Source organism: Pristis pectinata, chromosome 6 (genome assembly GCF_009764475.1).
Source record: "Pristis pectinata isolate sPriPec2 chromosome 6, sPriPec2.1.pri, whole genome shotgun sequence".
In the NCBI taxonomy this organism is placed as follows: Eukaryota; Metazoa; Chordata; class Chondrichthyes; order Rhinopristiformes; family Pristidae; genus Pristis; species Pristis pectinata.
Genome location: NC_067410.1, coordinates 51,543,907 through 51,571,149, shown reverse-complemented (window position 1 = coordinate 51,571,149; position 27,243 = coordinate 51,543,907). Strand labels below are relative to the sequence as shown.

The following is a 27,243-nucleotide window of genomic DNA, read 5'->3' as shown; positions in this document are numbered from 1 at the left end:
TCATAATTTTAAACACTTCTATAAGGTTGCCTTTCATTCTCCTTCATTCCAAGGAATAAAGACCTCACCTGGCCAACATCTCCCCACAACTCAGGCCCTCTAGTCCTAATGTCACCCAGTCAAATGTCACACAGCTAAACACCTTGGGACAAGGGATGTGAGGTTCCAGCAGCCTCAAGCTGTTTCCACTCCCAGGACTGGCTCTGTTCCTGCCAGGTAAATTCTAACCCACTGCAGACAGGTAGGGCATCCAAGAAAACCCGGCTGTGGCACACAGGGCAACAAGGGACAAACTTCACCCACTCCACTCATCAGACAGCTGAGGAGAGAAGGACCCAACTCTCTGCTCACTTAACAAGGTGCTGGAAGAGTTAGGAAAGGGAGACTCAACAAATAAAATCAGTGAGGTTGATGTCAAGAGAGTGCTGCTTTACACGGGGCTGCTTTATAATATGCTTCAATAATGAATCATCTCCAACCTTCCGAAAGGTTCAGTGTAGCTGTACGTCAGTGCCAACCCCGAGAGATCCTGTGTCCTTCTGCCACTGAAGGCAGGTTATCAGTTTTCCCGCACTGTGTCTTGCACCGCGAAGCTGCGGTTGAAAAGCTAATTACCCACATCGCTTCAATCTCAATACCTGCACCTCCAGACTCCAGTCTGAGTCACGGAAATGTCAGCTTCACAAAAGCACCACTGCTTCTATTGTCTGTGATAGATTGAGTGCAAAAATCTGCAAAAGACTCTCGAGGGTTTGCACCTCTGTGTCACGTCTTCCAACAACAACTCTATAAAGAGTGATAATGAACAGATTACACATTCCAAGAGAGCGGTGACTTCTATTCCACACCAAACGCTGGCATTTCAATGCGAGATAAGGAAATCAAGTGGGATTGCAATTCTGATTCAAATAGAAGCAGAATGAATGTGGTTTAAAGTGGTTAACTTTGTATGCTGCAGTGTTTCATACACAGAGAAACAACAGTGGAATACAGGAGTTGCAGCAATGAAGCAAAACTCAGAAAGCAGCTTCAATATCTCTTGTGCATGGAATAATTCCTGAAGATCCCTGTGCACAGCTGGACACACTGGCTCAGTCCCAGCTGGAATACTGAAGTCCAATTTAGGTCTTGGTATTGGTATTGGTTTATTATTGTCACTTGTACTGAGGTACAATAATACATGTTAGCAAAGAAATCAAAGCAGGGCAGAGGAGGGCCACTAGAAGGTATCAGAGATGAGGAACCACAGTTATGTGGGAAGATAGAGTTCTGTATATGGTCAGGGGAGTCTTGTTTGAGGCATTCACCAGCATGGAGGGTTTTTAGTAGCTTGAAAAGGGGCAAACAGTTTCCACTGCCAGCATGGTTGGTGGCTGAGAAACTTGACTTAACAAAATTGCTAAAAACCTGAGGTGAGATAAGGAGAAAAAACAGAAATTCCGGAAACAATCTGCAGGTCAGGCAGCATCCACAGACAGAGACGCAGAGTTAGTGTTTCAGATCAAAGTCCATTTGTCAGAACTGGAAAGGAGACAAAACAAGTTAGTTTTAAATTGCAGAGAGGACAGGGAAGTAATGGATAGGACAAAATAAATTGGTATGGAAAAACACCATGATGCTGGAGGAACTCAGCAGGCCAGGCAGCATCCGTGGAGAAAAACAGGCAGTCAACGTTTCAGGTCAGGACCCTTCTTCAGGACTTATTTCTATCCTGCTTCTTCATGTGAGTTATATGGAGCACATGTAGCTTCTAACTGCTCTATCCATGTATGGTGTGTGTTGTACACAAACACACACACACACACACACACACGTGCACGGGGGTAGAAGAAAGAAAGATAGACAAGGAAAGGGAAGAAAAGAAGAGGCATGGTTGGGGGTGGGAGTGGGGGTGGGGGTTGGATCATTCTCTGCCACTTCCACCATCTCCAATGGGACCCCACCACCAAGCACATCTTCCCTTCCCCATCCCTTTCTGCCTTTTGCAAGGACCACTCTCTCAGCGACTCCCTCGTTCACTCCTCCCACACCCCCAGCCCTTCCCGCTCCCACCCCGGGAACTTTCCACTTCCCCCACCATAGGCGCAACACCTGCCCCTACACCACCTCCATCACCTCCATCCAGGGACCCAAACAATCCTTTCAGATGAGACAGAGATTCCCCTGCACCTCCCTTAACATCGTCTACTGCATTCGGTGCTCCAAGTGTGGCCTCCTCTACACTGGTGAGACCAAACACAGACTAGGTGACCATATCACAGAACACCTGCACTCTGTCCATAACCGTGATCTGCATCTCCCCATTGCCAGTCACTTCAACTGCCCCTCCCACACTATCACTGATATGTCAGTCCTCGGCCTCCTCCACCGCCAGGAGAATTCCAAGCGCAAACTGGAAGAACAGCACCTCATTTTCTTTCTTGGAAACTTGCAGCCTAATGGCATGAACATTGAATTCTCCCACTAAGTAATCCCCACACCCACATCCCACCCCACCCCCACACCCAACCTTGCTTCTTCTTTTCTTACTTTTCCTAGCCTATCTCTCCTTTTTTCTAACCCGCCCCCCCGACCCATCACCCAGTGGATCTGCTCTACCCCCTCCCCAGCACCTGCATCTATCTATCACCACATTGTGCCCACCCCACCTCCCCTCTTTTGTCCACCTATCACTGCTCTGCTTTTCCCTCTTATATATTGGGCTCTCCCCCCCCCCCCACCTTTTCCTATCTTCAGTCCTGAAGAAGGGTCCTGATCCGAAATGTTAACCGCTTGCTTTTCTCCGCAGATGCTGCCTGGCCTGCTGAGTTCCTCCAGCATCATCGTGTTTTTCATCTAGATTCCAGCATCTGCAGTCCTTTGTTTCTCTAAAATAAATTGGTAAATTGGTTTAATATTGTCACGTGTACTGAGGTACAGTGAAAAACTTTGTTTTGCATGTCATCCATGCAGATCATTTCATCACATCAGTACATTGAGGTAGTTCAAGGGAAAACAGTAACAGAATGCAGAAAAAAATGCTATTGTTACAGAAAGTGCAGTGCAGGCAGATAATAAGGTGCAAGCCCATGACAAGGTAGACTGTGAGGTCAAGAGTCCATCTTATCGCACTAGTGGACCGTTCAATAGTCTTATAACAGCAGGATAGAAGCTCTGATAGAGTGAGGCCTGGGTTGCCATGGTGATAAACTGTTGATGAAGTCTTCTGGTGAAGTCATCTGTGGTCTAATCTGCTGGGCATTTCCGACAGCTCTACATTTCACAGCTTCTCTATTCCTCCGTGAGTGTTCTCTCTCCAGCTTCATTAGCTAATCAACTGTTACAGCTGCAGAAAGAGTAGATAATGTAGAAGGATCCTCTCTAGAGTCAATATGGGTGGAAGTTCAGAACAAGAAAGGAGCAGTTACCCTCCTGGGAGTATTCTATAGGCCCCCCGGTAGCAGTAGGGATACTGAGGAGCAGATTAGGAGGCAGTTTTTGGAAAGATGTGAAAATAACAGGGTTATTATAATGGGAGACTTCAACTTTCCAAATATTGATTGGCACCTACTTAGTGCCAAAGGTTTAGACGGGGCAGGGTTTCTTAAGTGTGTCCAGGATGGATTCCTGACAAAGTATGTTGACAGGCCGACTAGAGGGAATGCCATATTAGATCTAGTTTTAGGTAATGAACCGGGACAGGTGACAGATCTATCAGTGGGTGAGAATTTGGAGGACAGTGACCATTGCTCCATAACCTTTAGAAATGTCATGGACAGGGATAGGAGCAAAGAGGACGGGAAGATACTTAATTGGGGAAAAGCGAATTATGAGGCTATAAGGCGAGAACTTGCGAGTGTAAATTGGGATGACATTTTTGAAGGGAAATGTACTATGGAGATGTGGTCGATGTTCAGGGATCTCTTGCAGGATGTTAGGGATAAATTTGTCCCGGTGAGGCAGAGAAGGAATGGCAGGGTGAGGGAACCGTGTGTGATGAGAGAGGTGGAACAACTAGTTAGGAAGAAGAAGGCAGCATACATAAGGTGTAAGCAGCAAGGATCGGACAGGGCTCGTGAGGAATATAGAGTAGCAAGGAAGGAGCTTAAGAAAGGGCTGAGGAGAGCGAGAAGGGGACATGAAAAGGCTTTGGCGAGTAGGGTTAAGGAGAATCCCAAGGCTTTTTTCTCGTACGTAAAGAGCAGAAGGATGGCTAGAGTAAAGGAGGTCCGATTAAAGACAAAGGTGGGAAGATGTGCCTGGAAGCTGTGGAAGCAGGTGAGGTTCTCAATGAGCACTTCTCTTCAGTATTCACCAAGGAGTGGGATCTTGATGATGCTGAGGACAGTGTTGGTAAGGGTAATGTTCTAGAGTATGTAGATATCAAGAGAGAGGATGTGTTGGAGTTGTTAGAAAATATTAGGACAGATAAGTCCCCGGGCCCTGACGGAATATTCCCCAGGCTGCTTCGTGAGGCGAGGGAGGAGATTGCTGAACCGTTGCTTAGGATCTTTGAGTCCTCGTTGTCCACGGGGATGGTACCAGAGGATTGGAGGGTGGCGAATGTTGTCCCCTTATTCAAAAAAGGTAGTAGGGATAGTCCAGGGAATTACAGACCAGTGAGCCTTACGTCTGTGGTGGGCAAGCTGTTGGAAAGGATTCTAAGAGATAGGATCTATGAGCATTTAGAGAATCAAGGACTGATTAAGGACAGCCAGCATGGCTTTGTGAAGGGAAGATCTTGCCTCACAAGCCTGACAGGGTTCTTTGAGAAGGTGACCAGGAAGATTGAGGAGGGTAGTGCAGTAGATGTGGTCTACATGGATTTTAGCAAGGTGTCTGATAAGGTTCCACATGGTAGGCTTCTTCAGAAGGTCAGAGGCCAAGGGATCCAGGGAGGCTTGGCCATGTGGATTCAGAATTGGCTTGCCTGTAGAAAGCAGAGGGTTGTGGTGGACGAAGTGCATTCAGATTGGAGGGCTGTGACTAATAGTGTCCCACAGGGATCGGTTCTGGGACCTCTACTTTTTGTGATATTTATTCATGACTTAGATGAGGGGGTGGAAGGGTGGGTTAGCAAGTTTGCAGATGACACAAAGATTGATGGTGTTGTGGATAGTGTGGAGGGCTGTCGAAGCTTAAAGAGGGATATTGATAGGATGCAGAGCAGGGCTGACAAGTGGCAGATGGAGTTCAATCCAGAGAAGTGTGAGGTAGTAGACTTTGGAAGGACAAACTCCAAGGCAGAGTACAAGGTAAATGGCAGGATTCTGGGCAGTGTAGAGGAGCAGAGGGATCTGGGGGTTCATATCCACAGATCACTGAAAGTCGCCTCGCAGGTAGATAGGGTAATTAAGAAAGCTTATGGGATGTTAGCTTTCATAAGTGGTGGGATCGAGTTTAAGAGCCGCAAAGTAATATTGCAGCTTTACAAAACTCTGGTTATGCCACACTTAGAGTACTGTGTCCAGTTCTGGTCGCCTCATTATAGGAAGGATGTGGAGGCATTGGAAAGGGTGCAGAGGAGATTTACCAGGATGCTGCCTGGTTTGGGGAGTATGGATTATGAGGAGACACTAAAGGAGCTAGGGCTTTACTCATTGGAGAGAAGGAGGATGAGGGGAGACATGATAGAGGTATACAAGATATTAAGAGGAATAGATAGAGTGGACAGCCAGCGCCTCTTTCCCAGGGCACCAATGCTCAAAACAAGAGGATATGGCTTTAAGGTAATGGGTGGGAAGTTCAAGGGAGATGTCAGAGGGAGGTTTTTCACCCAGAGAGTGGTTGGTGCATGGAATGCGCTGCCTGGGGTGGTGGTGGAGGCTGATACATTGGTCAAGTTCAAGAGATTGCTAGATAAGCATATGGAGGAATTTAAGATAGAGGGATATGTGGGAGGAAGGGGTTAGATAGTCTTAGGTGTGGCTTGAAGGTCGGCACAACATGGTGGGCCGAAGGGCCTGTATTGTGCTGTACTGTTCTATGGTTCTATGTTTCAACTGAATACACGAGGCCAAGAGAGGTGTATAGGCATCCAATGGGTGGAATTGGAGGCAGTGGAGAAGCATCCTGTTTAGAGGGCATGTCTGACTTCATACATCACCTGCTCCAGCACAGAAACCTATGACAAAAAAGTCTTAAAAAGTACTCTGAAGTACATCCAGGAAGAGAAAGAATTAATGTATGCATGACAAGTTTCAGTCGTTACTGATCCCATTGAAAGAGGATGGTGGGTTACACAGATCCCCTTTTGCTGGCAGTCAATGAATGTGCTGTCAACGGACCCATCTCTCCCAGAAACCCTTCTTTCTTTCAACCTCCAGAAAATCAAGCTCAACTAAATCTCTGCTACCAGTGTCCTGTACCTTGCACCGTTTTCTGATCACCCATCAGCCCTATGTTTATCAATGTCCAGTTCTAAAATTCTCATTAAGTCCCTCTATGGTTTCACTCCTTCTTATCTCCTGTCACTTTCTCCAGCCCTGCAATCTTCTCAGGTGCCTGTGCTCTTGAATTCCCTCCATCATTAATGGCCTTCAGGACACTAAGCTCTGGAATTCTCCCCTATCTACCTCTCCTTTCTGTCCTTCTTAAGACCTCCCGGCTATGACTGCACTATGGGTTACCTCGGATAACACCTCCTTGCCCAGCACAGCTTTGGATTATTGGGTACCAATACTCCTGTGAAGCATCCAAGGACTTTTTCCTGCACTGAATACAGAGTTGTGTTTGCTGCTGTTTACCATCAACGGTTATTCACTGTGGGCAGATTTGGCATTTTGTTCTGACTTAGATAATCCTAGAACAGTGTGTTTAAGAGCGTGGTTCTTGGGTATAAGAGTGGAATGAACACGATCAGCACCAGATGTCCCTGTCTTTCACCCTCCAATTTTACACAGACAGCCCAACATCAGTCAATGGGAAAATGCTGGAATCTATTATAAAGGATGTGATAACGGAACACTTAGAAAATATCAGTGGGATTGGACTAAATCAGCATGGATTAATGAAAGGGAAACCATGTTTGACAAACTTACTGGAGTTTTTTGAGGATAGAATAGATAAGGTAGAACCAGTGGATGTGGCGTATTTGGATTTTGGATTGGTATCATGGTTGGCACAGACATGTTGGGCCGAAGGGCCTGTTCCTGTGCTGTACTGTTCCATGTTCTAAGAGAATCGGGTATCCTTGTACACCTTTTCAGAAGTCCCACGTAAGAGGTTGGTGTGCCAAGTTAACACACATGGGACTGGGGGGAAGGGAGGAGTAACATACAGGCATGGATTGAGAATTGATTGACAAATGGGGCATAGAGGGTAGGAATAAAACGAGTCTTCCTCCAGGTGGCAGGTGGCGACAGAGGGGACCAGTGTTTGGGCCCCAGCCGTTCACTGTATATGTATATATTTTATCAAAGATTTGACTTAAGGAACTGAACGTAAGATTTCTAAATTTGCTGACAACATGGGAGAAGGATGTAAAGAAGCTTTAAGGTGTTTTGGTGCTTTGAATGACTGGGCATATACGTACAATATAACATGGGTAAATGTGAAGTTATTCACTTCAGTAGGAAGAACAAAGGCTGTTTAAACAAAGAATGATAATTTGGCAAGTGTTGACATAAGCAAGAGGACTGGTAATCCTCGTACACATCACCAAGAGCAAACATGCAGGTGTAGCAGGTGGTTAAGAAGGGAAATAGTATGTTGGCCTCTATTGTAAGAGCATCTGGGAGCAGGGATGTTTTACTACAATTATACAGTAGTATGCCATCATGGCTCAATACCATATTCCTCTGCTTTCCCCATTCACCTTCATGCTTCCTTAGTCTACAAAGCTATCACACTCCTCCTTAAATGTACCTAGTGATTCGACTTCCACAGCTTCTGTGGTTAAGAATTCCACAATTTCACCACCCTCTGAGTGAGGCCACATCTGAAGTACTGCGTGCAGTTTTGGCCTCCTTTCCGAAGGAAGAAAAATCTTCTTGCAACAGAGGGAGTGCAGTGAATATTCACCAGGAGACACAAGAGACTTCAGATGTTGGAATCTGGAGCAACAAACAATCTGCTGGAGGGACTCAGCAGATTGAGCAGCATCTGTGGAGGAAGGTGGACAGACAACATTTCAGGTTGAGACCCTTCATCTGGTCTGGCTCACCAGATTCACCAGTCTGCTTTCGGAGATGTGGGACTGTCATCTCTGGAGAGACTGGGTCCACCAGGCCTGTAGTCACTACTGTTTGGGAGGATGAGAGGAGATCTCATTGAAATGTACAACATTCTGACAGGGCTTTACAGGCTGGGATGCAGGGAGGTGGTTTCCCCTATTGGGGTGTAGAATCAGAGAGCATAGTCTCAGGACACTTCAAGGAGAGGAGAAATTTCTTCACTCAGAGGGTGGTGAAATTGTGGAATTCTTAACCATGGAAGCTGTGGAAGTCGAATCACTGAGTATACTTAAGAAGGAGTGAGATAGCTTTGTAGACCGAGAAAGTATGAAGGTGAATGGGGAAAGCAGAGGAATATATGGTTGAAAACCATGATGATGCCAGAGGAACTCAGCAGGACAGGTAGCATCTGTGGAGAAAAGCAGGCGGTCAACAATGTTGACCGCCTGCTTTTCTCCACAGATGCTGTCTGGCCTGCTGAGTTCCTCCGGCATCATCATGTTTTTCATGTAGATTCCAGCATCTGCAATCCTTTGTTTCTCTAGAGTAAGAGGGTAATATTTTAGGACTGATGAGGAAGCCCCAGTGCAGGGAGAGAAGAACGAAAGGAAGTCTCGTCTTTCTCCATTGGAAGAAACTCCAAAGGTGCTCCCAACCAGAAGAACTTCTTCCGCAGAGCACCCACAGCCCCTCCCTTGGCCCTTGTGCTGTCCGAGCCCACATGTTGGGAGCTCACAGGGGGCCAACTCAACAATGATGAGGCTTGAAGCAACATACTGTGGACCAGGTGCCGGTAGATTAGTTGGCGTGGAGGATGGGCCTGTTTCTGTGCTGTGTGACTTTCTTGGGAGCACGGTGGACACCGTCTGCAAGCAATTAAAACATATCTTTGGGCTCCCATCTCTCGCAGTATTTATTCTTCTGAAAAGACAGCACCAGGCTCCAACATCATAGGGGTGTTATCTGTCAGCTGTCTCCGGGAGTCCTGCCCTCACTCTACGAACAATTTGACTGCTCCAGCTCAACCTGTTTGACCAGCATGGCGCCACAGCTGAGGCAGCAGGTGGGAAAATCTGTCAAAAAGCTTGTCAGCGGAAATTAATCTTCAGGCTTCCATTCGGTCTCCTTCGTCACTGCCTGATTCTGCTCCTGGACACAGGTGCCGATGGTCCCTGAGGCCCGTGACAAGGCTGTGCTGCAAGCTGTGGATTACACAGGCAGTGTTGCGGCTGCTTCAATGGCTGCATGGCTCAAGGTGAGGCAGAGAAAGCTGCTTCAGTGAGATCTCAGCATCCTACCCGGCACACAGGAGAGCGGCACCGTGGCTCAGCTAGCAGAGCTGCTACCTCACAGCTTCAGAGACCCTGGGTTTGATCCTGACCTTGGGCGCTGTCTGTGTGTGGTGTTTGCACGTTCTCCTTGTGACCATGTGGGTTTCCTCCAGGTGCTTCAGTTTCCTCCCACATCCCAAAGACATGCAGGGTGGTAGGGGATCTGGCCGCTATAAATCACCCCTAGTGTGTAGGTAGATGGTAGAATGTGAGGGGAGTTGATGGGAATGTGGGGAGAATAAAATGGGATGAGTGTTTGTGACTGTTTGATGGTCAGTGCAGACTTGGTGTGCAGACAGGCCTGTCTCCTTGGACTTCAAGCCTTACAGAACTTACAGTTAGAAATACTTTGCCCCTTGTCAGCCACTAACTCCTCCTTACAGTGCCTGAATCCTAAGGTACAACGCTCAATCTTTCAACATTAAGCAGGCATCCAAACCTCCAAAAAATTTTGTAGGACCTCGTTAACAAAGCTGACAAACAGGTTAGAGGGCAAAAGGGGAGTGAATAGTTAAGACCAATAACATGTTTCCACATGCAGCAGTGGGGCCAGTATTCAGCTTCCAGTAGGTAAGCACTGGGTTGCAGTGTGGAGGCATTGAGCTGGAGTGGCAGTGTCTGTGACACAGCCTCAGTTACACACGTATGAATAGACTCCACTGTGGAGTTGGATGGGCTGTCAGTTAGCAATCATAACGTGAATGAGATGCTTCCTGTCACTAATGGAAACTCTGCTTTGTTAATATAATAATATTTATATAGAGAATTAATTAAAGTCACTTTTTATCTGGCAGACTGTCATATTGAAGATCTTGTTCAAACGCTAGGGATGAGTTCAGTGTGAAAAGCATCTCGTTATCTCCCAACCTAGGTGCCGGGCAGTCTGGCAAACCTATTAACTCCTTGATTTTATCTCACTAAATGGGTCAAGTTTCTCATTTAACTTTGATTTGTCGCCGTATTCAAAATGGAGATGAATTACTTTCTGTTCATAACGAGTAGCTGTTACTTTGCAGTCTGCCACAGCCTGTGTTAAAGTACGCCGCACATTTTCCTGTTGAGTGACAGAAACATCTGGGCAGGAGGGTAGTTTCTCCAGCAGCTTCTCCAACCACTGGACATTCCAATGCCCTTCACAACCAAGGAAGTACCTTTCTAGAGCATAGTCTTGGAAAGATATCGCAGTTCCTTTAGTTGCTGGGTCTAAATCCTGGAATGCCCTCCTCAATAGCAATTGGGAGTACTTTGGGAGATACACAAGCTTGAAAGCCCAGATATCCAGACTTGAGAACAGCTTCTTCCCCACTGCTATCAGACTTCTGAACCAATCCCCTCTTTCAAATCCCCTTCCCGGTGGTGCTGCCATGTTCTAGGAGCCTTAATTTGAATTCTCTCGGTTACTCTGCTATTGTCACCTTTGCATTTCTTTTTGCACTACTTCATCTGTAGTTTTGTGTTTGTTGTTGTACTTATTGTTGTATTTATTATTGCCATGCACACTTTACTCTGTGAGCTTCACACAAGCAAGGAATTTCATTGCACCCTGGTGTAAAGGACAATAAACTAATCTGATCCTGAAGCTGAACCTTCACCAGGAGGACTGTAGGTAGTTCAAGAGAGAGCTCACCAGCATCTTCTCAGGGGCAATTAGTAATGGGCAACAAATGCTGCTCTTGCCATATATACCCAGGTGCTAAAGAATGAATTAAAAAACAGTCAGAGGTGGAAGTTGGGGAGCAAATGCAAGTTCTTCTCGGGTCAATGTGATGACTGGCTGGTTAGTCTGTTCCAGTGTCCTGGTCTGAGGAATAAACACTGCCCAGAACTTTGAGGGATCTCCTGCTCTGGGTGACCATGAGGTATTTTTCTCCCACCTTAGGGGGCTTCAGTAGAAGAGCTGATGTGGACACATTCATTGTTCGGAATTTTATAGAAAGGCTCTGAAGTGGAATGATGGCATGACTGGCACAGCTGCCAAGTGAAGAGCCGCACCCTTACAGGAGGTCCTCCCGCCTCTCACCGACATCACACACGCCCCCTTCTCCTGCAGACCAAGGAAGTCCCTGTTCCACAGCTGGATCTACCCCTGGCTGGGAGAGCTGGGGGTAGGACTTCGCTGTTAAGGATTATAATCATTTTGTAAGATCACTGATGATAAGACAGAGGCACATAACTAAAACATTACTAATATTTTAAAAATAATATTAAAGTTAATAAAAATACTTGTGAATTATTAAACTAAGACAAAGATCATTCTGAAACATTCACTTACCTGCCCTTTGCCTTTGAATCCTTTGCCTTAAATCCCCATAGCAACAAGCCAGGTCTAGGCTGAGAGGTGAGTGGGCGTGGTCATTGCTGATGAGATAATTGCCCCTCCCTTATTGTCCCAGAGAACATGGTGGTGAGCTTCACTCACAATGGCTGCAGCCGTGGAGTGGTACAGCATAGAAACAGGCCCTTTGGTCCATCACGTCTATACCAACCATCATGTCTATCCATACCAATCCCACTTGCCTGCATTCTATATCTATCCGTGTCCTGCTCATTCACCTACCTCTCCAGATACCTCAAATGTCGTTACTGTTCCTGCCTCCATCACCTCCTGTGGCAGATCCTCCCAGATACCAACTACTCTTTGTGTGGAAAATTCACCCCTCAGATCTCCATTAAATCTCTTCCCTCTCACCTTAAACCCATGCGCTCTTATTTTAGACACCTCTACCATGGGAAACAGACTCTGGCTATCTACCCTATCGGTGCCCCTCATAATTTTATATACCTCAACTGCATCACCTCTCAGCCTCCTTCACTCCAGGGAAAACAGATCCGACCTATCTAGTCTTTCCTTGTAATTCAAAACCTCCAATTCAGACAACATCCTTGTGAAATTTTTCTGTACCCTCTCCAGCTTAATCACGTCCTTCCTCTAGCACGGCAACCAGAACTGCACACAATACTCCAAAGGTGGCCTAACCAAGGATTTGTATATCTGTAACATGATATCCCAACTTTTGTACTCAGTGCCCCTGACCAAGGAAGGCAAACATGCCATATACCTTCTTCACCACCCTTTCTACCTGTGTTGCCACTTTCAGGGAACTGTGTACTTGTACCCCAAGGTCTATCTGTTCTACAACACTCCCCATGACCCTGCTATTCATTGTGTATGTCCTTCAGTTGTAGGCGCTCTCACAGTGTTGTCAGACATTGGTGAGCAGGTTATTGGTGAGTAAGTGCCACTTGATAGAACCATCCACAACAGCTTCCATCACTTTGCTGATGTTTGTGAGTAGACAGGGCAGTAGTTAACCTGGTTGTATTTATCCTGCTTATTGTGAACAGGACAAACCACAATGTCAGGTACATGACATGTTGTCACTGTACTGCAAGGGTTTGGCTGAGATGCAGCTAGTTGTGGAGTGCAGGTCTCCAGTACTAGAGACAGAATGTTGCCTGGAATATTTCTTGATATAATGTGGGGTGATTGGAATTGACTGGTTTCTGTGATGGTGAAGATTTCAGAAAGAAGCTGAGATGGTTCATCTATTTAGATTTACAAGAATGTTGCTGGACTCGAGGGGCTGAGTTATTGGAAGAGGTTGGGCAGGCTAGGACTTCATTCCTGGGTATGTAAGAGACTGAGGGGTGACCTTACAGAGGTGTATAAAACCATGAGCAGCATAGATAGGGTGAATGAACAATATACAAAAAGTGCTGGAGGAACTCAGCAGGTCAGGCAGCATCTATGGAGGGAAATAAACAGTCGACGTTTCGGGCCAAGACCCTTCATCAGGGTCCCGAAACATCAACTGTCTATTTCTCATAATGGAAAGAGCTGCCAGGGGAAGTGGTTGAGGCAGGTACAATAGTATCATTTAAGAAGCACTTGGATAGGTGCATGGAGGGGTGGGGATTGGAGGGATATGGGCCAAAATTGGGACTAGATGGGTGGGAACTGTGGTCAGCATGAAGTGGTTGGGCCAAAGGTCCTGTATCCATGCTGTATTGCTCTATGATTCTATGAGGGATATGGGCCAAACAGGAGCAAAAGGGATTAGCTCAGGTGGGCACCTCGGTTGGCATGGATGAGTTCGGCCAACTGTGCTGTATAACTCTGTGAATCTATTACACTATTTGAAACTTCTGGCTGAACGTGGTTGCACATTATTTAGCCTGGCCTCGAGCATTCACATGCTGGCCCCACCATTGTTGAGATGGGAATATTCTTGGAGCCTCCTCCTGTTAGCTACCACCACCACTCACCGCCAGCTATGGTCAGACTGCAATCTGATCCACTTTTGCTGCTTTTGCTGTTAAGCACACATGCAGTCCTGTGTTGGAGCGAACGTTGGCCGGCTGCATGTTTTTATGTGTGTCTGTATTGCTTCCAGCATGGCCTTCCACACTCTTCACTGAACCAGGGTTGACCCTGTCGTAATGGTAGAGTGGGATAGGCTGAGTGAAAAGGTTACAGATTGTGGTGGTGTACATTCCTGCTGCTGCTGATGGTACCCAGCGCCACATGGATGCCCAGGTCTGAGCTGGAGATGGGAGAGGGGTGGAGGAAACAGAGCCAATGTCTGTGATAGGATGAAATCCAAGAGGAGCAATGGTGGTGAAGGCTTGATCTGTCTGAAGGAGGTGTAAACAGTCAAAGTCAAGTTTACTGTCATGTACACAAGTACATGTCTGCACAGGTGCAATGAAAAATTTACTTGCAGCAGCATCAGAGGCACATAGCATCATATAAGCAGCATTCACAAGAAAAACAGAAATTAAACATAAATTATACACAATTTTTACAAGAAAGAACACAATTAGAACAAAAGAAATTAAAGTCCATGTTAGTGCAAAGTGATCAAGGCTGTCACAGTATTGCTAAACTGTAGTGATTAGGGTTTTGTTCATTGGTTCAAGAACCGAATGATTGAAGGGAAGTAGCTGTTCTTGAACCTGGCGGTGTGGGACTTCAAGCTTCTGTACCTCCTGCCTGATGGTAGCTGCCAGAAGATGGCATGGCCCGGATGGTGGGGATCTATGATGATGGATGTTGCCTTCTTGAGGCAGCGCCTCCCATAGATACTGCTGATGGTGGGGAGGGATGTGCCTGTGATGTATTGGGCAGAGTCCACTATTCCCTACAGCTTTTTATGTTCCTGCGCATTCGAATTGCCGTACCAGACCATGATGCAATCAATGGGGATACTTTCAACAGTACGTCTGTGGAAGTTTGTTAGAGTGTTCGGTGCAGAGTGAGAAGAATGAAGGTAGATGAGTGGTAGACACCAAAGTGCTGAGATTCAGAGCTGGAAATTTGAAATTTAAGAAACATTCAGTAGGTCAGGCAGCATCTGTGGAGAGAGAAACAGTGTTAACGTTTCAGATCATTGACCCTTCATCAGAACTGGACAAATGGGAAAATTGGCACGTTTTGAGTCACAGAAATAGGGAAAAGTGGAGAGGGAATGTCTGTGATAGGGTGGGCACTGAGGTAGTTCAGGCAATAGAGTTATTTTCAGTGCTGGGCGTTGGAGAAAAGAAACAAAGAAACATATTGGAGGAGTGAGGTGCAGGAAACAGCAGTTGCTGGAAATCTGAAACAAAAGTGACTGCTGAAAGTACTCAGTGGGTCAGGCAGGATCCATAGAGAGAGAAAACCTGAGTGAATGTTACAGGTGGATGATCTTCCATCAGGAGACACAAGAGACTGTAGATGCTGGAATCTGGAGCAACACACAATCTACTGGAGGAACTCAGTGGGTCAGGCAGCATCTGTAGAGAAGAATTGTCGATGTTTCAGGTCAAGACTCCGCATCAGGACTGAGCGTGGAGGGGGGAGATGGGTAGCATAAAGAGGAGAAAGGGAGTGGTGTGACAGGAGTCCAAGGCGATTGGCAGATTGAAGAGGGATGTAAGATGACAGGCAGGTTGAACCGCATAGGGGAGGGGAGTAGGGGTGGAGTTGGGAGACTGTGGCAGGTGGGTGAGAGATGGAGGCAGACAAAGAGAGAGAAAAGAATGAGAGGCAGATGGAGCAAGGAGGGAGGAGGGGAGATTGAAGGTGGAGAATGAAGGAACTGAGGGAGATAAGCAGGAACACAAAGCGCTACCAGTGCTGGACTCTGATAAATAAGGAGGTGATAATGGGAACCACTGGGGGAGAGGTGAATGGCAGATGGAACCAGAGCCAGAGGAGGGAGGGGAGGGGGGGAGCCGGTCAGGTGAACTGCGTGTGTAGTGGGTGGTTGGAACCAGGGGGACGAAAATGGGTGATGGGGGCTGCTGGGAAAGGGGACAAAAATGGGAGGAGCTGAGGAGGATTTGAAGGAGAGAGGGGGGGGCATGGGTGTGGAAAAAAAGCAGGGGAAATAGGGGGAAAGGGGGGAAAACAATCCACTGAAGGGGAGGGTTTTACCTAAAATTGGAAAACACAATATTCATGCCATTGGGTTGTAAAATACCTCGGCAGAATATAAGGTGTTGTTCCTCTAGTTTGCATTGGGCTTCATCCTGGCAGGGAAGTCTAAGGATGGACAGGTCAGTGTGGGAATGGGGAGGGGAGTTGATATGGTCTGCAACTGGGAGCTTGGGATGGCCATTACAGACTGAGCATCGATATTCTGCGAAGCAGTCACCGAGTCTGCGTTTGGTCTCGCTGATGTAGAGGAGGCCACATCGGGAGCACCGAATGCAGTAGACAAGGTTGGAGGAGATGTATGTGAACCTTTGCCTCACCTGGAAGGACTGTTTAGGTGCCTGGATAGTAGTGAGGGAGGAGCCGTAAGGACAAGCTGCTGTGAGGGCAGGGGAAAGTGCGAGGGGTTAGGGAGGGGTGGGTGTGGAGGGATGAGTGGATCAGGGAGTCACGGAGCGTGTGGCCCCTGCAGGAGGTGGAAAGGGGTGGGGAGGAGAAGATATGGTTGGTGGTGGGATCATGTTGCAGCTGGTGGAAGTGACAAAGGATGATATGTCGGATGCGGAGGCTCATGGGGTGAAAGGTAAGGACCAGGTGACCTCTATCCCTATTCTGTCTGGGAGGAGGTGAGGTGAGAGCAGAAGTATGAGAAACAGAGGAGATGAGAGATCAGGCTCCACCAACCACAGCAGAAGAGAAACCACGTTTCCTGAAGAAGGAGGACATTTCAGATGTCCTGGAACAGAAAGCCTCATCTTGAGAGCAGATGTGGCCGAGACAGAGAAACTGGAAGAAAGGGATGGCATCCTTACAAGAGACGGGGTGGGAAGAGGGGTAGTCTAAGTAGCTGTGGGAGTTGGCAGATTTACAGTAAATATCAGCAGATGGAGACAGAGAGATCTAGGAAAGGAGAGAAGTATTAGAAATGGTCCACATGAATTTGAGGAGGGTGGAACTTGGTGGCAAAAGTGACAAAATTGAGTTCTGCATGGGTGCAGGAAGCAGCTTCAATGTAACAGAGAAAAAGTTTGGGACTGGAGAAGATTTGGAACAGGGACTGTTCCATGTACCCAATGAAAAGATAGGCATAGCTGGGGGTCATACGGGTGACCATATGAAACCTGTAATTTGTTGGAAGTGAGAGAAGTCAAAAGAGAAGTTGTTCAGGTTAAGAACAAGTTCAGCCAGGTGGATGAGAGTGCTGGTGGAGGGGAACTGGTTGGATCTCTGGTGCAGAAAGAAGATGAGAGCTTTAGGACCTTTGTGATAGGGGATGGAGGCTGGATGTCCATAGAAGATGAGGCAGTGGGTGCCGGTGAATTAGAAGTTGTCTAAGTGGTAGAGGGCATACGAGATGACCTGGATGTAGGTGGGGAGGGACTTGACAAAGGGAGACAGGATAGAATAAGAAACTAAGTTCGATCAGAACTGGTCTTTTTTTGACACAAAGAAAGGCAGGTTACCTAAAATTGTTGAGTTCAATATTGAGTCCTGAGGGCTGTAATGCGCCCAGATGAGAGATGAGAGATGAGGTGCTGTACCTCAGAGTTAGGATCTGTTTCTGTGCAGAATTATTTAAGATTTCCAATATCTGTGTTTCTTTTCTGTTTTTCAATTACAGGGAATGTCACGGTCACCATCACTCTCACTTGTTTTTTCATACACTGGCATTTCATACACTGAATTTACACACTCCAGCTACTGTAGTGGCACTTAAACCCACACCTCCAGATTACTGGTCATGGTGTCTAAAACATAATGACCACACATGTAGACATACAGTGGCATGCAAAAGTTTGGGCACCCCGGTCAAAATTTCTGTTACTGTGAATAGCTAAGCAAGTAAAAGATGACCTGATTTCCAAAAGGCATAAAGTTAAAGATGACACATTTCTTTAATATTTTAAGCAAGATTACTTTTGTATTTCCATCTTTTACAGTTTCAAAGTAACAAAAAAGGAAAAGGGCCCGAAGCAAAAGTTTGGGCACCCTGCATGGTCAGTACTTAGTAACACCCCCTTTGGCAAGTATCGCAGCATGTAAACGCTTTCTGCAGCCAGCTAAGAGTCTTTCAATTCTTGTTTGAAGGATTTTCGCCCATTCTTCCTTGCAAAAGGCTTCTAGTTCCATGAGGTTCTTGGGCCATCTTACATGCACTGCTCTTTTGAGGTCTATCCACAGATTTTCGATGATGTATAGGTCAGGGGACTGTGAGGGCCATGGCAAAACCTTCAGCTTGTGCCTCTTGAGGTAGTCCATTGTAGATTTTGAGGTGTGTTTAGGATCGTTACCCTGTTGTAGAAGCCATCCTCTTTTCATCTTCAGCTTTTTTACAGACAGTGTGGTGCTTGCTTCCAGAATTTGCTGGTATTTAATTGAATTCATTCTTCCCTCTACCAGTGAAATGTTCCCGTGCCACTGGCTGCAACACAAGCCCAAAGCATGATCAATCCACCCCCGTGCTTAACAGTTGGAGAGGTGTTCTTTTCATGAAATTCTGCACCCTTTTTTCTCCAAACATACCTTTGCTCATTGCGGGCCAAAAGTTCTATTTTAACTTCATCAGTCCACAGGACTTGTTTCCAAAATGCATCAGGCTTGTTTAGATGTTCCTTTGCAAACTTCTGACACTGAATTTTGTAGTGAGGATGCAGGAAAGGTTTTCTTCTGATGACTTTTCCATGAAGGTCATATTTGTGCAGGTGTCGCTGCACAGTAGAACAGTGCACCATCACTCCAAAGTCTGCTAAATCTTCCTGAAGGTCTTTTGCAGTTAAATGGGGGTTTTGATTTGCCTTTCTAGCAATCCTATGAGCAGTTCTCTCGGAAAGTTTTCTTGGTCTTCCAGACCTCAACTTGACCTCCACCGTTCCTGTTAACTACCATTTCTTAATTACATTACGAACTGAGAAAACGACCACCTGAAAACGCTTTGCTATCTTCTTATAGCCTTCTCCTGCTTTGTGAACATCATTTAATTTAAGTTTCAGAGTGCTAGGCAGCTGCTTTGAGGAGCCCATGGCTGCTGATTGTTGGGACAAGGTTTGAGGAATCAGGGTATTTATAAAGCTTTGAAATTTGCATCACCTGGCCTTTCCTAACGATGACTGTGAACAAGCCATAGCCCTTGCAAGCTAATGAAGGTTTGAGACCTTGGTAAAAGTTATCTGAGAGCTCAAATCTCTTGGGGTGCCCAAACATTTGCATGGTGCTCCTTTCCTTTTTTCACTCTAAAATTGTACAAAACAAAAACAGTACACTAATCTTACTTAAAATGTTTAAAAGAATGACTTTTGGAGATCAGTTCATCTTCTACTCACTTAACTAATCACAGTAACAGAAATTTTGACCAGGCGTGCCTAAACTTTTGCGTGCCACTGTATGTTGCCCTCTCCCATGAAATTACATCCTTCCTGTAGTGTGGCAACTAGAACTGTACACAGTACTCCAACTGTGGCCTGACCAATGTCTTATAAAGTTGTACCTTGACCTCCATGGTCTTATAGTCTATGCCCTGGCTAATGAAGGCAAGTATCCCATATGCCTTCTTCAGCACCCTATCCACCTGTGCTACCACCTTCAGGGATCTGTGAAAATGTAAATCAAGCTCCCTTTATTCCTCAATATTCCCTAGGAGCCTACAATTCTTGTTGTATGTCCTACCCTTATCAGTCCTCCTATTTCCAATTTTCAGGATTAAATTCCATCTACCATTGTTCTGCCCAATTTATCAATACATTGATATCACCCTGTAGCCTAAGACTACACTCCTTGCTATCAACAACGCTACTAATTTTTTTGCCATCTGCATAATTGCTAATCATACCTCCTACATTTACATCCTAGTTGTTTATATCACAAACATCAAGGATCCCAGATCGATCCTTGTGCTACCCGACTGGTCATAGACTTGGAATCGGAAAGGCATCCCTCTGCCTCCTATTACCAAGCCAATTTTGGATCCAATTTGCCAACTTAATTTGGATCCCATGGGCTCTAACCTTTTGGACCACTTTCTCATATGGGATCTTGTCAAAGGCCATACTATAGACTGCATACTATATACGTTTTGTTACTGCTTCAAAAAATTCATTCAGATTAGTCAGACAAGATCTTCCCCTAAAACATGCTGACTATCATCGATTAATCTCAGCCCTTCCAAGTGTAGGTTAATCTTGTCCCTCAGAAACTTCCTGTGTGTGTGTGTGTGTGTGTGTGTGTGGTGTGAGTGCACGTGGGGAGAGGCTGTGTGGCTGTGTGTGTGTGTTTTGGGGGCACAGAAACACACACTGAGACACACGAGCAGAGGTGAGACCCAGTGGGGGAGGCGGAGCAACATATGACGGCAGTGATCTGTCTGTGCAGAGTGAGTCAGTGGGAGACTGGTCTGCTAATGCCTGTGGTGAGATGCTGTGCCTGAGTGCCCCCTGCTGGGGTTGGAGTGATAAGCAGGCTTGCTGCTCTCAGTGGGAGTGTAGACAGATTCCCCATGTTCTTGCCCGGAGTCTCCCTCTCACAATGACAGTAGGATGGAAATGCAGGATATGTGGGATTCACTGATATTGACGGTGAAAGATCAAGCTAACACTGCCATCTTCTGTGGCACTCTGCACATCAAAATCTCTCCTCCGATTCTATAAAGTAAGGGCAAGTATAATATTGTCTCCAAACCATAGACAGCCTCAGGGAGACAGGATTTGACGCTGCATCTTAAACAATTTAATGTACGTCTGGATCCGATAGCTGTTGTACAAGGAGACTGTCCCGGGCAGGCAAGATCCCACTGGCCCAGGTATCTACCTTATCTATGCCGCTCATGATTTTGTATACCTCTGTAAGGTCATCCCTCAGCCTCCCATGCTCCGAGAAAAACAGCCTCAGCCTATCTTGGGGGGAGTTGTTTCAGAATAATCAGACACCTATTTCAGACAGAGGATGGTATCAGTCCTTTCCCCAGGGTAGGCAGTCCAAAACTTGGGGGCATGGATTTAGGGTGAGAGGGGTAAGATTAAAAAGGGACCTGAGAGCAACTTTTTCATGCAAAGGGTGGTGAGTATATGGAACGAGCTGCCAGAGGAAGTGGTTGAGGCAGGTAGAATATTGTCATTTAAGCAGCTCTTGGATAGGTACTGTATATGGAGGGGTGGGGCTTGGAGAAATATGGGCCAAATGTAGCAAATTGGGATGAGCTGGGCGGGCATCGTGGCTGGCCTGGACTGGTTGGGCCAAGGGCCTGTACCCATGCTGCATTACTGTATGACTCTATGAGGAGGGATTTCTTTGCTCAGAGGGCAGTGAATCTTTGGAATTCCCATCCTCAGACAGCTGAGGATACAGAATCAATTAATATATTCAGTGTGGAGACCAACAGACATTAGAACTACAAGTGATTCAACGGGTATTGAGGAGAGAATGGGGAAGTGGTCCTGAGGCTAAGATTAGATCAGCCATGGTGTATTGGAATGGTGGATCAGGCTACAGGGAATGACGGGCCTTCTGTTCCTTATGATCTTGTGTTTAGTCAGATTCTGTGCTGTATATATTTTATATTTCTTCAGTAAGGTCAGAGCAATAAAAAGCCAGAGACAGCAGCCAGTGTGGAGTCTGCACTGCACAGTGCTTTATTTTGGAAGAATACAATGATGATTAAATTGCAATCTAATCCTAATTATATCCATGATCTCCAGAAAATACATTTATCCCACAGATTTCTTCGAGTTTGCCAGCTCCGCTCCACTCTCCGGGGAGTCCCTACCCCTCCACAACTTGCCCCTTTCTCTCTGATGTACTGTAAAGGCACTGTCATTGAGGCCAGCATTTAATGCCTACCCCACCTCTCTGTGAGAGATACCTCTGGAACCACGGCTGTCATCTTGTCCACAGTGTTGTTAGGGAGGTAGTTCCAAGATTTAGACCCAGCGATGCAAGAGCAGTCAGGATGGTGTGTGACTAGGAGGTGGTGGATGGTGATCCCACGAGCCTGCTGATGGGAAAGGTACAGATTTGGGAGGTTGGACTCAGCCTGGGTGAGTGAGCAACTGCAGTGCATTTTGTGAACTGTGTGCCGGCGAGGGAGGGAGCGAATGTTAGGATGGTGGACTGGGAGCCAATCGAGCAGCTGTTTTGTCCTGGATGGTGTTGAGCTTCTCGAGTATGCAACTGGGGAGTGTTCCATTGTACTCCTGACGCACCTGATGGATGGTGGGGAGGTTTTGGGGTGTCAGCTGGGTCAGACACAGCCTTGTAGGGTAGACACAGCCTTGCTTCAAGTTGGCTGAATCGTGAGGGTCCCGGGGTCCACAGACCCACATCTTCCCTGACTGGGGGTTCCCAGACATGCCCCTCCTCAGCAGAGAATGGGGAGATGTCAGACTTCCAGCTGGGGCAGGGAGGGGCCCTCCACTATAGTTACGTCTGCCCCTGCCTCCAACGACAGCAGCTGTCCCAAGTTCCCGGGGTTTTCCTGGTGGCTCTGTCCCAGATCTGGACTCCTCCACTGGGACTGAGAGAGGGGTTCTGCTGAACAGTATCCCCTGTTGAAAAGGCACAGCCACCTTCACCAAGCTGACCGACAGTGGGTCCACACTCCCCGGCACCGGGAGCTCTCGCTGACAACAGGAGCTGGGTGGAATTGTCAGATTCAAAATGTAGAAAGGTTTCTCAGAGCTTAAAGGCAGCTGATCGAACAGTGGAAAAGGAGGGGAGACTACTGATAGGCCTGTGGAAGGCCCAATGATAAATCTAATAAGCCTGAGAGAGAGTCAAAACATTCAGTAACTGAGGTAATACTGAGCACAGAGATTGCTCAGGAGACATGGGGCAAGGTGGGGGCTGTGAGGTAATGTTTGGGTGGGGGGGGAGTAGGGGGAGGGGGCTGGGTGGGTGGGAAGCAACGTCTTTGTAGTGGGTGCAAGGGCAGGGTGCTGGAGGAAGAGAAGGAAAGGTGTGTATAGAAGGGGGACGAGGAGGGGCGAGAAGGAGGAGGAGGGGGTCGTGGAGGTGGAGGAAGAGGAGGGGCGAGAAGGAGGAGGAGGAGGAGGAGGAGGGGCGAGAAGGAGGAGGAGGAGGAGGAGGGGGTCGTGGAGGTGGAGGAAGAGGAGGGGCGAGGAGGAGGAGGAGGAGGAAGAGGAGGGGCAAGGAGGAGGAGGAGGAGGAGGAGGGGGTCGTGGAGGTGGAGGAAGAGGAGGGGCGAGGAGGAGGAGGAGGAGGGGGGACATGAAGGTGGAGGAGGAGGAGGGACGTGGAGGAGGATGAGGAGGGGGGGATGTGGAGGGAGGGCGGGAGGGAGGGAGGGCGGGAGGAAGTGTGGAGTGTGCAGTGGGACCTGCTCCCTCAGGCCTCCCCCGCGAGGGGTGGGACCCGGGCGAGGGCGGGGATGAGGTTGGTGTAGATGCTGATCCCAGTGAGGAAGACCCTCTCGTTGAGGTGTTCATTGTGGTCGTGCAGCAGGATGGGCGTGTGGTTCATCGGGGAGAATCCGATCACCGGGTATCCCATCTGTGGGAGAGAGGGGAAGGTCAGCGGTATGGGAGAAACAAAGGACTGCAGATGCTGGAATCTAGATGAAAAACACTTTGATGCTGGAGGAACTCAGCAGGCCAGGATGCTGAGAAACTCCACACAAATTGCCTGGCCCGCTGAGTTCCTCCAGTATCATAGTGTTTTTCTTGAAGGTCACAGTGGTGGTGGAGCAGATACCTCCCTCCCTACGCACCCCCCACACACCACCCCACAGGTAACCCAGACACACCACACACGCTACAGACACCTCACATGCCACCCCACACACATACTCATATATAAAACAGTAGCCAGCGAGAGCAAGTTAAGTAATCAGGATAGCCAGGGGCACAGTAAAGGCAGGGAAAGGAACACCCAGTTAAAATGCACTTATTTCAATGCACAGGGTTTAACAGGCAAGGTGGGCGAACTCAGCCGCGGATTGGCTCTGAGGACTGGGATGTTACAGCCATCACAGAAACATGGCTGAGGAGAGGTCAGGACTGGCAGCTCAATATTCCAGGATACAGATGCTGCAGGCTTGACAGAGGTGCAGGTAAGTGAGGAGGGGGTGTTGCCTTCTTGATAAGGAAGGATGTAACAGCAGTGCTTGGAGATGACATTGTTGGGGGAATTGCCCAGTGAGGCCATATGGGTAGAACTTAGAAACAGAAAGGGGAGGGTCCCTCCAGTGGGGCTGTATTATAGACCCCCCAATAGTCAGTGGGAACTTGAGGATCAGGTGTGTAGTGAAAATGCACAGTGTTGTAAGAATAATAAGGTTGTATTAGTGGGGGATTTTAACTTCCCCAGTATTGACTGGACCACCCAGAGTGTTAAGGGCATGAATGGGGTGGAAAGTTTCCTGAGTCAATATATAGAGGGCCCTACTCGGGAGGGTGCAGGACTGGACCTCTTCTTAGGAACAAGGCAGGGCAAGTAACTGGAGTGACAGTCACGGAGCACTTTGGCTCTGGTGACCATGATTCTATTAGTCTTAAGATAGTGATGGAAAATGATAGGACAGGTCCACAGATTGGGGTCCTAAACTGGAGCAGGGCTAATTTTAGGGGAATTCGGCAGGAACTAACAGAGGTCGATTGGGTGAGCCTGTTTGAAGGGAAAGGAATGAATGGCAAGTGGGAGGCTTTTAACAATGTGACATCAATAGTCTAGGAGCAGCATGTTAGGGTGAAGGGTAAACCCGGCAAGTTTAGGGAACCCTGGCTGTTGAGGGATATTGAGGTTCTGGTCAAGAAAAAGGAAGCAGACGTTGGGTTTAGGAGGTCAGGAACGAGTGAATCCCTTGATGACTATAAGAAGATTAAGAATACACTTAAGAGGGAAATCAGGAGGGCAAAGAGAGGGTATGAGATGGATCTGGCAGGTAAGGCTAAGGAAAATCCCAAGAAGTTCTATAGCTTTATTAAGAGTAAAAGGGTGACTAGGGAGAGAGTAGGTCCTCTTAGAGATCAGCAGGACTGCCTATGTCTCAAGCCACAGAAGATGGGTGGGATTTTTAACAGAAGTTTCTCCTTGTTGTTTACCGAGGAGAAAACCACAGTTGGTCAAGAGATAAGGGAAATATAGTGGAGATGTTTTGGAGAACATTCATATTACCAGAGAGGAGGTATTTGTGGCTTTACCATGCATTGAGGTGGATCAATCCCCATGGCCTGACCGAGTGCAGCCCCGGATTTTGCAGGAGGCTAGAGAAGAAATTGCGGAGACCCTTGTGGAGATATTTGCTTCATCGTTAGCCACTGGTGAAGTTCCCAAAGACTGGATTTTGTTCCATTTTTTAAGAAAGGTAGCAAGGACAAGCCAGGGAACTACAGGCCGGTCAGCCTGACATCAGTGGTAGGGAAGTTACTGGAGGGGATTCTGAGGGAAAGGATCTAGCAGCATTTGGATAGACAGAGTCTGATTAGGAGGAGTCAGCATGACTTTGTGCATGGAAAGGCATACTTGACGAACCTTTTAGATTTTTTTTGGAGAAAATGTTGTTGACGGTAGGACAGTGGATATTGTCTATTTGGACTTTGGCAAGGCCTTTGACAAGGTCCCACATCAGGCTAGTCTGGAAGGTTAGGTCCCATGGTATCCAGGGAGAGCTAGTTAGGTGGATTAAAAATTGGCTCGGAGGAAGGAAGCAGAGGTTATTGATAGTGAAGAAGGTTATCGTAGATTACAGGGGGATCTTGTTCAAATGAGGCCTCATTTGGAATACTGTGCACAGTTTTGGACCCCATATCTTAGGAAAGATGTGCTAATGTTGGAGAGGGTTCAGAGGAGATTTACGAGGATAATTCCCGTAATTGAAAGGGCTTATGTAAGATGAGCGTTTGTCGGCTCTTGGACTGTACTCACTGGAGTACAGAAGAATGAGAGGGGACCTCATAGAGACATTTAAAATGTTGAAAGGACTGGACAGAGTAGATGTGGTCAAGCTGTTTCCTTTGGTGGGTGAGTCCAGGACCAGAGGGCACAATCTTAGAATTAGAGGGTACAGGTTTAAAATAGAGATGAGGAGAAATTTCTTTAGCCAGAGGGTGGTGAATTTGTGGAATTCCTTGCCACGTACAGCAGTGGAGGCCAGATCATTGGAGGCGTTTAAGGAAGAGATAGATAGATATCTAAATAGTCAGGGTATCAAGGGATATGGGGATAAGGGGGAAATTGGGGTTAGGTTTTTTTTGCGCCCCCCCCCACAATTTCTCATTTCTTTTTTCCTTTTCTTAGGAGCAGACTCGATGGGCCGAATGGCCTACTTCTGCTCCCTTGTCTTGTGATCTTGTGACCCCAGACCACACTCCCCCACACACACACTCCACACCCCAGACCCCCACACGACACACAACACACCCCAGACCCCCACACATCAACACTCCACACCCCAGTCCCACACACACACTCCACACCCCAGACCAACACACATTCACACTCCACACCCAGACCCACACACACACACACACTCCACACCCATACACCCTAGACCCACACCCACACACGACACACCCCAGACCCACACACACACACGACACACCCCAGATCCACACACAAAACACACCCCAGACCCCTACACACAGAACACACCCCAAACCCCTACGCACACACACAACACACCCCAGACCCCTACACACACACAACACACCCCAGACCCACACAGCACACCCCAGACCCACACACGCACACAACACACCCCAGACCCCTACACATACAAACACACCACAGACCCCTACAGCACACCCCAGACCCACACACAACACACCCCAGACCCACACGCACACACAACACACCCCAGACCCACACGCACACACACCCCAAACCCACACGCACACACCCCAGAGCCCACACGCACACACCCCATACACAATCTGTGTGTACACTTTGTCCGTGTAATCCAGCGATGGGTGAATGTTGGGCTGCTCTGGTGGGACTCACCTCTCGAATAAATCGGCTGTCGGTGGCTGCAGAGAAGATCTCAGTCTGCACGGTCATGTTCCTGGAACACGGGAGGAGTGTGTTAATGTGGACTCAGGGTCAGCAGGTGAGGACAACACCCTCCAACCCAGAACATTAACCCAGACACAGGTACCCACAGCTCACCACACAGCATAGTCAATATGCAGACCCTCACTGGAACACAGACCCAAGACTGTATACAGACCCTCAGTGGAACGCAGAGACTAGTGCCGATGACCTCACCACTGCAGATCCTCAGGTGTCGGGGGCAGCTACTCAAATACAGAGAGTCATTCCTCAGAACTACCCTGGGGCCAGGTCAGAGCACATCCACCTCAGTTAGGGCAAAGGTGAGGGAGACAAGGGAGGGGGTGGT

At 47.5% G+C, this 27,243-nt stretch overlaps 1 protein-coding gene across 1 annotated transcript in view; it reads right to left on the bottom strand.

Annotated features, from left to right (window-relative positions):
• Positions 1–21,495: 21,495 nt before the first annotated feature.
• LOC127571812 (aminoacylase-1A-like) overlaps positions 21,496–27,243 on the bottom strand; it is a 47,074-nt gene continuing 41,326 nt past the window's right edge. Inside the window, exons 14-15 of the mRNA XM_052018524.1 lie at positions 26,847–26,907; positions 21,496–23,399 (exon numbers count right to left, since the gene is read on the bottom strand). Of these exons, the coding sequence (XP_051874484.1) occupies positions 23,235–23,399; positions 26,847–26,907 (226 nt within the window). The 3' untranslated portion in view covers positions 21,496–23,234. The remainder of the gene's footprint in view (positions 23,400–26,846; positions 26,908–27,243) is intronic.